Genomic DNA, 12008 nt, shown 5'->3' on the forward strand with positions numbered 1-12008 from the left:
ATATTTCTGTGATTTCAATGACCGCAAAATAAAAGTATCTATACGTCCTATACTATATGGGAAGGGTTTTGCAATTGTCTACTCGTATGTCTGTTTCTAATATGGCTGTATTTATCCCTATTTTGCCGTCTGTGTAGATATTGATTGATAACTAGTACCTATATATAGTTTAAAGAAAATTGCGAAGAAAGTCAATAAAGCAATAGATAGGAAGATAAGTACATATTTTCAATCATAATATCAACTATGCTAATAGAAAAATATTTACTCAAATAATTCGTTCTCATTCGTTCGCTTTACCTCCCAAATAATATTGCCGCGCATGATATTTGTCAGAGAGAAATAGAGTCTTTGATAAGTTTGAATACTTGGGTCATTCAAGAGCGTGCATCATAGTTGCCAAGTAACCATGTCGGTCCGTTTCACGTCTGTAAATACGTATAAACGATGTGTCACGTGCGTGGTCTCTTACTACTGACCGCTCTGCATAAAATAAATAAACAGGCCAAGTCGAACGTGCACTGACATCAAACTGATATGGAAATCACCGTGAGCTGTCATTAGTAGGTACGTTCGAATTGGCTTGTAGGACTTCTGTTTAACAGATTAACGTTTAAGCTCAAAAAATCATCACAGAAAATTGTAATCAGTGGAGAGACACTAGAGCGTTCCGTTCAGGGGGCCTGCCGCGAAAACCGAAATTCGCAAATTGCGGGGATCTTTCTCTTTTACTCTCACTAAGACGTAATTAGAGTGACAGAGAAAAATGCCCGCAATTGACGAATTTCGATTTTCCCGGTAGCCGCCCAGCTCAGAAGGCCTACTGCGAACCACGTTCGACGTGTTGCCTCTCTGTCGCACTTGTAAATTCGTACGTAAGTGTGACAGAGAGGCAACACGTCGAAAGTGGTTCGCGGTAGGCCCTCAGCATTGCTCCGAGCAATTACGAGTATTAGGGATGGCAAAACTTGACGTCCCTTTGCGTGCACAACCACAGATAAATGAGACATGAATTTTGACAACCCTAAATAGCCGAAAGGGATAATGTCATAGATTACAAAGAGACAGCATGATTTGTGCCTGAATTGCTGAACTTCGGTTTTGTAGGCAGTGTCATTTCGGTACTATTCTTTTGTCGTAGCCTATGCGTTTGGTACAGTCAGCATCAATAGTAGCGGATGAAACAACGCGCCAAAAGTATCTGATATTCCGGATAACTTTTCCAAATATAGATAAATCTCTAAAATTTACGTTCAAAAGTGTATCTTTTACAGCCTTGATTGTTCTACATATAGAACCATCACTTCTTGCTAAGCTGTTACAGACTGGTAGATACTTTTGAAGCGTTGTTTGATCCGCTACTTTTGATGCTGACTGTACTCGTCATTATAGGTTCGTTTCTCGCACACATCCTGTCGCGTGCGTGGCACTTACACGGGCCACGCAACGCACGCTCCTAGCTGTCTCCGACAGAATGTACTCTACATTTGTAAAGCGCTTCTCGGTCCGATTTGAATAATGCTTATAACTTATAAGAAGTCACAGCGGTACGGTACCGATCAGACAGTGTCAAAAGTGACGTTTTTTGGTTGAAAAATGTCAGTTTTGACAATGACAGATCGGTATCGTAACGCGGTGACTTCTTTCTTATAAGTTTAAACTTATTTCGTGAAACGAAAAACGACTTCTGCTCAGGCCGACGTCGGGCCCAACATCAGGCCGGTTAGCAAGTGTAAGCACACAAGTGTTGTTCCGTGAAATCAATTAGTTTTATGGCGGTCGGTCGGAGTAAGCGCTAAGCAAGCACGCTCAGAGCGTGCGTGTCGAGACCGATGCAAAACTACACCGCTGTATAGTTCGTGTCATCCACGATGACGAGCAGATTTGTCAAATCTAACCTTTAGTAACATGACATTAGGGGTCAAGGCACGCGTCTTCGTGAATGACACGATCTATAGCTATACGCTATGGTAATACTGACGGTTGTAGCAGAGCACGATCTGTCGGTCCCGCTCGTCGCCTATGCGCAGCGCGTTGACGAGGGTGCCGCGGCGTTGCTCGGCGTTGTCAGCTCGTTTCACGCACTACAAAATAATGATATTAAAAATCTATAATTTTACGTACTAAAATCTATAGGTCTAATATTTATCTCAAGCGGTTGGTAAATAAGTTACGCGGTGATTTCTATTAGAAAGTAGCTGAAAGTACTTGGGATTACAACCAGTATACTAAAACTACTTAATTAACAGCCTTAAATTTTTATATTAAAGGAAAAAAATAATAATATACGCTTCCGGCAGGACCAGAACCCGCAATCCGTGCATTGCTTCTGGAGTGGCGTAAAGATAGAATTAATGGTCTTTCAGAAAATGTCGCTTTGCGCCACACCAGAATACGTGTAAGGCGTGTAGGTTTGTGGTGTGGAAGGTGTATAAGGGAAGCAATGGAAAGATTTGCGAAGTTCTGATTGGCTTCCGTAGCTAAATTTGTTAAGAGCAATGCACGGTTTGCATAGTTTGCTGGTTCAAGTCCTTCTGGAAGCGTAAAATTCTATTTTTTTCCTTTATATAAAAAAATTAAGTATCGCTCGCGTTCCCAATAAATGTGACGGTTTTTGTATGACATGAACTTTAGTTTCTAATTTTTCTCATGTAAAAAAACAATCTACAGCTAAGACATGCGATTTTTTGTCACTAGCCTTTTTTATTTATTTGATAGAAGACGGAAATACAAGCTTGACAGAGTTGACAGTGGTCAGAAATAAGACAATGAAAAGAATTTTGACGTAAAGTCTGCTTATTAATAATTAGTCAAGCGTATAATCAGTACCAAAATATCATCATACCAACCGTTTTAGTTAGCGGTAGACCTGAGTACTGTACTCGCGGACCAGTACTCAAAGATACATCTATAGGTATTTTATAATACGAGATGACAGTACCCTATTATAGGTGATAGCTGCCTCTGAGATAGAGACCTTGATGGCCACGAGTATTAGGGTTTATTACGAGTACAATAAGTCTATCCGATATGGTGGAAGAGGCCTATGCCGACAGGCACACCACACTAAGATACATTTTATAATAGGACAATTTTAAGTATTTTTTGTTTTTACAAGTGATTCATATTATGTGGATTAAAGGCTTATTTAATTTTATTATGGTTTTCGTGTCCTTATTGGAATTCGTAAGGCCACGTCAAAAACTAAGTAAGTTATAATTTTTTGTAACTAATTACTGCTAGCTCATTTTTATTGAAAATAGTTCTTATACAAACTACGCCGACACACCGATAGCGCCATTTAATCTACACGCAGAGCCATCTATTGGTCAATGTTGTCACTAAATTTAATGTATTTGCATCTCACATTTTGCTTAATGAGAGAGTGAGACGCAATGCACATTAGACCAAGAAATTGGATTTGACTGGATTGGACCCTTAGGGTGACCTCATCAGAGAGAGACAAAATTGGACAGGTGGAATACCATCCTTGCTTGTACTTTACGCCGCTAAAGTGGACTCGCCAAGACGAATTACGAGCCCTAAGTCTAGGGTTTTACTTGACAGCTACTGAAAAGTTTCTCTGTTCACCTCGTGTTGCCAACATCAGAGCAACTCAATGGTACCTACCAAATTATAGTGTTGCATAGATGGTAGGATCAATTAGATGTGCTATACCGCGTGCGCCCGTGAGGGACAGAAGATATTAAAAACACCAATGAGCCAAATTAAAAATACGTTTTAACATTCCTGACAAGATACCAAAAACAACCTACGTAATTTGGTCGAGTTATTTGTTGCCCACCATAAGCTATTAGGGAATAAAAAAAACTGTGACAAGGACAATCAATCATAGCGCTAATCTCAGTAATACCTACTTTACCCTCTTGGTTGGAAGGTCAGACGGCAGTCAATTTCGTAAAAAGTAGTGCATAGGCATTCTTGGAATTAGGTGCCAAGCGGAACCCAGGCTTCCATGAGCCGTGGCAAAAAGCCGAGTCAACGCGAGGAAAATGAATCATGGCGGTTGTCACACTAGTTGCGATTTGAGCTCTGATGTGCGAGCGGGATGTCGCTACAATACGCGCCTAGCGTTGTGTCGCTCAAACATAACTTCACTCATCATTCAAGAGGTAGATTTAATGCTGCAAAACAGGTAAATTATTATATCGTACATTGCTTATAATACCTATAGTTAATCTAAAAATACATAACGGGATAAGCTCACCTGCCCACTGCCGCAGTCAACGACCTCCCAGTGATGTTTGTAGCCCGCCACAATTACGCCAGAGTCGTAGTTCAAATACTTAATCAGCGACGGCACCTCGCCCAGCATGACGTCCTGACAACAACAGACGAATTTCAACATTACCTCCTTAACATAGGGTTCATTTTTAGATTTCGTCGGAAGCCATAGCAATCTAACTTTGCCTAAGCAATTTCCCTAGCGTTGTGTAAAAATAGAATGGTATTATGTGTCTAAATGATTACCTGATTGGAATAGAATATTGGTTGAAATTATAATATAATCTCTTAGACTCAGTATACCAAATTGATATAAGTACATTAGATTTTTTATCGATCGAACTTAATGAAATTTTGTATTATTATCAACACTATTTAGGTACTTTGAAAAAGTATACCAAATTGATATAAGTACATTAGATTTTTTATCGATCGAACTTAATGAAATTTTGTATTATTATCAACACTATTTAGGTACTTTGAAAATACTAAGTAATAACTGTACGTGACTGATGGTGGTCCAACCACTATTGAATTTCTCGTTGGATCAAAGGTCATCTAAGAGAAACGAAAGTCCGCATCCGAATTTATGTAATTGCCCTGCAGCACTCAAACGACCTAGTTCCAGGGGGCCTACCGCGAAAATCGAAATTCGCAAATTGCGGGGATCTTTCTCTTTTACTCTCACTAAGACGTAATTAGAGCGGCGAACCTAGGGCGTTTCGGTCGAATTCACGACCTTCAGTTTTTGTTAATGTCGGGCGACAGTACATTGACATTTCAGAATAAACCTTACATAAATTGGGCTGAAGTGAGCCCTACACTTGATTAGGCTATTCTGAAGAAATAGACGTAGTTAGCGAGGACAATTGCGCATCGTATTGCGTGATACTTCTCAGTTAATGACTCACGAAGTCCAATTAAAGAAAAGATTTTGTGCTAACGACATTAGGACACTCGCAGCGTCCAAAATTTCGGAGATAAAGGCAAAACGACATAACTCATACGATTTGCCGATTAAATGCAGTCTTTACTTAAAACGAGTCTCTTTTATGGAAAGTTTAGTAAGTCTATTACTGCCATTACTGGCAACAGCGGGCCTTAAAGGAACTAGTTGACGGACGTTGCTTAATCTGATTTATTCGGATTCATTTCGAAGTTAGAAATTTAAACTACCTACGATTCCTTCGATTTCTTTTTTTTTAGTTATTTATTAGTCTTACGATTGATTACTCATTACACAAACATATCGTATACTAATCTATGGCTATTTTCGAATTGATTTTCTCTCCAGTGTACTGTGTGAATATATAGGTACCTACTTATAAATAGCCCTTTAAGGGTGTAAAACCAAAAATTAGAACGCGACAAAAAATATGGCGCGCCGCGCGAAACGAGCGACGGCCGAAATGCCCATCCCTCACCCTTTTATCTAACTGAATCTGAAAATATACTTCTGGTCAAATATTCTGCTAGGCAGATCCCTCGGTAATATCGCTTATTATATACAATAATTATACTGCTATGGTATGCAGTGCAGGGTAACAATATACATGTATAGTTCGCGTTATCCATAAATCTAACCTTTAATGATATGACAATACGAGTCAAGGTACGCGACGCAGTGACACAATATATACAACTGAAAATTACGGTCCGATTCGAACTTTTAGATACGTCAAACATTTTCTAAAGATACCATATAGATAAGATATGTCTGTGTCAAAAGTGACGTTTCTTCGGTAGTCTATTTTCCGCGTTGATTTTTACGGCACTTGCCCTTGATTAAAATGGAAAAATAATAATATAAAAACTACAATCTTGCGTTAGCCCTCTCTTAACCTTCCATGGAGGCTCCGGTGTGTATTTTGCAGAGCTTGCGAGTACCTTGATATGCACGTAGTCGAAGCCTTTGTCGTTGTCGAGCCGCTCCTCCTCCGCCATGATCAGCACCCGCCTGCTGACCGACACGACGAGGGTGATCCTGCCATCTGCACATAAACACGTATGTTTATACATGTTATATGAAGTGAAATATAGGCACGGGTAGGTAGTTTGGTAGTCCGTGGAGGCGAACATGTTGAGCTTGTAGCCTGGGTAACCATCACAGAAGAAAATGGCATATATTAACTTCGTTGAAAACTAGTGACTTTGCTAAATCCAAGTGGGGTTACTCCGCGCCTCCACCATGTAAAGTGTGCCGCCTAGATTGTGGTGTAAGATAACCGCTCGACGTAGTTTTCTGACTATACATATTTTTATTATCAATCGGCTAGATAACAAATCCCCCTTAATGACTGCCACCTTCGGGATGCCTGCCTGCAGATATTTTATCTTCTAGCAGGGCGATAGTTCTGAATTCAAATGCATAATCGTTGCCAGTTACCTACCAAAAGACTGTGAAGGTTTCAAACCTTCACAGTGCCTAGACTACTTCAAGCGAGCTGCTACCGAATTATTTTCGCAGGGCGCATCTGCTTGCAGTCCTGCATCGGCCGCATGGACCAGACGCTGACGTAGAGCTGAGATAGTGGCACGGTGTACACCTGCGCTGCTCAAGATAACTCAAGCGACTCACTGTGCTCCACCAGGTCGAAGAAGTGCGCGGTCTTGGTGCGCGAGAGGCGCGCCTGTTTGCAGTCCTGCAGCGGCCTCATGGCCCAGGCGCCCGCGTACAGCTGAGCGAGCGGGACAGCGTAGACGCCGGCGCTGCTGGCGTTGCTCGACGCGGAGCTGACGCCGTTGGCGCGCGCACCGACGCGGAACAGTCCGGCTCGCTCCGTCAGACGCACGGCGCGCACGCTGCCCTCCCAGCGGAGGATTACCCGGGTTGTGCCACTGTCTGTGTGATTTAAGTGGTATTTACTAAAAATATTTATTTGCTTATCCACAACATGTTTTTTTTCAACTCATCAGTGACAATTCGCTCTACATTTTTGGCTTGCATTAATACTGCCGGGCATGCAAATTCTTGCATTTAAACATCTAAATATAAAAAAAAAATTGGAGGAAGGTGGAGGCACGTCCACCAATCCCTACTTAATATTATATAGGTCGTGTCATCTACGATGACGCATACGAGTCAAGGCGTAGACGTGAATGACACAATCTACCTATAACTGCGAAAGGAACTCTGTCTGTCTGTCAGTCACTACTTTATCGATATGTATAAAATTTGGTAAGGACAATGAATAGTTTATGTGGACATGGTTTAGTTTAGTCTTCATCATTCAACGCAGATGTAGTCGCGGACAGAAACATGTAATAAATAAACCCAGAACCATGTTTATTTTCTACAGGCGATCTGGAGATGTTAAACCGGCCCACGCAGCTTGGTTGAAAAGGGGTGTTTCATGGTCTTGATTCCCGGAAACTGTTAAACCTTGCTGGACGACTCTACCTTCCAGTATGTATGTGTTGTTATTAGTGGACAGCAGCAGCTTGCCCTCCGAGATCTGCTCGGCGCAGACAGGTGCGCCGGGCAGCGGGGTCGAGCGCCACACGCGGCCCTCCCAAGGTGCACGGCGGCCGCTCCCTGCCGCAAAACAACAACCCGACATGTGACAAATACACAAGGTAAATAGAATGTACAGTGAGCTGCGAAATTGCACGTAGAAATTATGAATGAGATCATTGATAAAGTCGCCATGCACTTTTGCACACAAGAAACCAAAAGTTGTTGGATCCTAATTTTTGGTTGTTATGCTTGTCGCCCAAAACCCGGTAGCTGGCATAAAAGATGCGGGCACGTTGTTATTACAGCTCTTATCTTTCGGGAACCAAAAAAAAATTCTAATCTGGACATGGCCTAGATAGACCATCCATGATATCATTTGCTTGAAGAGCAGATTTTTCACAAATGTTTTTGTAGTAAATATACATACGACATTTTTTTTTGTGACAACAAAGTGCCTAGTCTAACTTAAAATTGGTTCATTATAATTAGAAAAGTTTTACATCGGTAGTGAGTTGTTGCTGCTCATATTGGTTTGTTAAAATACTAATTAACTGTCACTGATAGGGTGATAATATGCAGGGAATCTGATTAAAATTATGCTGATTCGGTACATTCGCGTAGGCGCACGCGCCCCGGTTATGCAAAATTAACTCCCACATGCTCATATGAAACTTATTATATTTGGTATAAGGCTTACAATCTCGTGAACATTTCTGCTAGCAAAAGCTTTTAATCGGCTTGTACAATATCCACGTTATAGCTAAAGTAAATTCTCGGGCTGGATATCCAATCAAAACGTTTATATAACAGATTAAGCATTAATATGGTCGACAAAGCACGTAGTGTTACCGCAGATAAATATTCACACTAACGGCAGATATTTGTTTTATACAGATGCAACGCAACAGAGAGAGAGAGAGAGAGAGAGAGAGAGAGAGAGAGAGAGAGAGAGTTAAGTAAATATTTATAAGAGTGCTGATTGTTTTGATTGTGTGTTAATAATTAAATTATTTCTCTATATTTCCCCTGGACTATATTTGTATATCCAGAGCCGCTCGAAATATTTGTAAATCACTTTACGAAATCGGCTATCGGTTGTTTCGGGAAAATTTTAATGTTTCATTATTGGTCTATCTCAAAACAAATATCTTGAGTTTTCTGTTTTCACACAGAAGTCAATACGCCTACATTATTTATTAATAAATCGTTTTTTTGGAGCTACATACGAGTAAAAGCTCTGAAAAACCGATGTATTCATTTAAGTAATTTTAACACTCATTCAAAAGAAATAAAAACAGGTCACTTTGAAAATAAATTCTATACAAAATATTTGTTTTCGTTAGTCTTGATATATATGTATGTAGGTAATACGTATTGGTTACTCAAAACAAAACCTGTACTAAATCACATAAACGATAATAATTCATATTATCATATCATTTGCATATCTACAGTACAGTCAGCGTCAAATACTTTTTAGCAACCAAAGTAGCCAAATAGTTCGGTACCCCATATATTTAGTATGGTGTACCGAACTATTTGGCCACTTTCACTGCTACAAAGTATTTGACGCTGACTGTACAATATCGAATTCATTGACATATAACTAAGGACGGGTCTTACGGGCACTAAGAATGGTGCTAGTTCAAAGGTGTCCCTCACGAATTCGAGCCGATCGTGCGGTCTCACGCAATTAGCTGCGACCAATCGCGCGCGTGATGCGAAATCATCAACCATTCGCGTTGTGGCGTAAGACTGCACGATTGGCACGAATTCGTGTGCGTGACACCGCTGTACTGGTCCCATTCTTATTGCCCGTAAGGCCCGGCCTTGTAGATATATGTAAATGGATGGATGTGTTTCGAGTACAGGTGCAGATTTAAAACTCGCCGAGGCAAATAGGCGTACAACGGCTGGTTGCAAGCATAGATTGATAAAAAAAGCTTGTACTACCTATAGAGAATAAAAGATCATATAATAGTCAGTCACATTCGTAATTCTATTTCTTCATTCTTGCATCCTGCCGACAGTTATGTAATATAAACATTTCGCATGGGCTGATATTCGCACGCCTATTTACCCACACTCGAACAGTTAGCCCCACCGCGCAGCCTCCCAGACTCTTCTAAAGCCGACTCCCGCGGTTCCGTCATTAGGCATAACTTTGGCAAGCTCGGACTTTACTTAACGGCGCCACTGCAAAAGAAACATTGCGCAATTGAGTTAAAGTTCGGATTGCTAATAAAAACTTAAGGGTCATACAAGCTTGCGTAAGTTATCCGTAATCGGGAAAATAAATTGAGGCATTATTTCGATTGTGGTTTTATTCAGTGTTGCCAACTTAAAATTTCAACGCCTACATTTTTTAAATTTGCCGTTTTTTTTCTACTGACAGAAATGGCTTGACAGACTTTAGAAGATTGTTATTAATGTCTGTATGTTGGCAACACTGATTACCGCTAAACCTGAAGAAGTCAGACCAACCGTCGAAGTGACGAGTAAAAGGCGGCCAATTTATATTTTATTGGAGTGTCCTAAAATACGTTATCCTATATATGATTTTCTTCCTCGTGAGATTAGCCGTCCAGTAAATATTAACTTTTTACTAACTTTAGTTTTTACTCCGTTTTGTGGTATTTTGAGTAAATTCCTAGCTAAAAATAATCTTAAATTGTAGTATGTATCATATTATTGTACAATAAGTTCGTAGATTTAATACTTAACTGTAGTTTGTTCTGTACATAGTGTAGTGTTCATATTGTTTAATAGTTGTATGTAGTCTATTAGTTAGTCGTAATTTGTATTTCTTTGCAGATCGGATACTCCACCGAACACTGTCTATGACCGTAATAAGATTCATATACTAGCCGTGTCTTATCCAACCTCGACATTGGCAGAATCATCAACACCTTGATGGAGACATAACACGAAAAATTGATTGAAAAATCTATAAGTAAAAAGTTAACTGAAGCCCCTCTGTTTGTAGACATTGTAGCAGCAAAGAGAATTTGAAATAGAGGTGGATTGTCAAATAATACTTTGTATTTGTAGCACAGTAAAATTATTGCCATCTTTCGACACATGATTAAAACTTTTAGAACGCCATTTGACTTTGATCAATATTATTTTACTGATATGAGTTAAATATCAAAAAGTGGCGCCATCTAATATGTAGATCAAAGGTATGACAGCATCGTTTCGAGCGATGGCGCCATAACCTTTAAGTTGTGCCCGGTAAGATGGTGCCTTTTTTAGGGTTCCGTAGCCAAATGGCAAAAAACGGAACCCTTATAGATTCGTCATGTCCGTCTGTCTGTCCGATTCTGTCACAGCCACTTTTTTCCGAAACTATAAGAGCTGTACTATTCAAACTTAGTAAGTGGATGTATTCTACGAACCGCATTAAGATTTTCACACAAAAATAGAAAAAAAACAATAAATTTTGGGGGTTCCCCATACTTAGAACTGAAACTCAAAAAATCTTTTTTCATCAAACCCATACGTGTGGGGTATCTATGGATAGGTCTTCAAAAATGATATTGAGGTTTCTAATATCATTTTTTTCTAAAATGAATAGTTTGCGCGAGAGACACTTCCAAAGTGGTAAAATGTCTGTCCCCCCCCCCGTAACTTCTAAAATAACAGAATGAAAAATCTAAAAAAAATATATGATATACATTGCCATGTAAACTTCCACCGAAAATTGGTTTGAACGAGATCTAGTAAGTAGTTTTTTTTTAATACGTCATGAAATTAAAAAAAAAAAATTTTTTTCATCATACCCATACGTGTGGGGTATCTATGGATAGGTCTTCAAAAATGATATTAAGGTTTCTAATATCATTTTTTTCTAAACTAAATAGTTTGCGCGAGAGAACCTTCCAAAGTGAAAAAAAGTGTGTCCCCCCCCCCTGTAACTTCTAAAATAACAGAATGAAAAATCTAAAAAAAATATATGATATACATTGCCATGTAAACTTCCACCGAAAATTGGTTTGAACGAGATCTAGTAAGTAGTTTTTTTTTTAATACGTCATGAAATTAAAAAAAAAATTTTTATTTCATCATACCCATACGTGTGGGGTATCTATGGATAGGTCTTCAAAAATGATATTAAGGTTTCTAATATCATTTTTTTCTAAACTGAATAGTTTGCGCGAGAGAACCTTCCAAAGTGAAAAAAAGTGTGTCCCCCCCCCCCTGTAACTTCTAAAATAACAGAATGAAAAATCTAAAAAAAATATATAATATACATTACCATGCAAACTTCCACCGAAAATTGGTTTGAACGAGATCTAGTAAGTAA

At 39.5% G+C, this 12008-nt stretch overlaps 1 protein-coding gene across 2 annotated transcripts in view; it reads right to left on the reverse strand.

The window, feature by feature from the left end:
* The window catches only part of LOC133524158 (GTPase-activating Rap/Ran-GAP domain-like protein 3), a 197266-nt gene that overhangs the window by 14392 nt on the left and 170866 nt on the right, over window positions 1-12008 (reverse strand). For both annotated transcript variants that reach the window (XM_061860031.1, XM_061860023.1), the window contains exons 15-19: window positions 7646-7780; window positions 6824-7087; window positions 6133-6236; window positions 4229-4342; window positions 1982-2084 (exon numbers count right to left, since the gene is read on the reverse strand). In XM_061860031.1, coding sequence (XP_061716015.1) covers window positions 1982-2084; window positions 4229-4342; window positions 6133-6236; window positions 6824-7087; window positions 7646-7780 — 720 coding nt within the window. The remainder of the gene's footprint in view (window positions 1-1981; window positions 2085-4228; window positions 4343-6132; window positions 6237-6823; window positions 7088-7645; window positions 7781-12008) is intronic.

This window comes from Cydia pomonella, chromosome 1 (genome assembly GCF_033807575.1).
Source record: "Cydia pomonella isolate Wapato2018A chromosome 1, ilCydPomo1, whole genome shotgun sequence".
In the NCBI taxonomy this organism is placed as follows: Eukaryota; Metazoa; Arthropoda; class Insecta; order Lepidoptera; family Tortricidae; genus Cydia; species Cydia pomonella.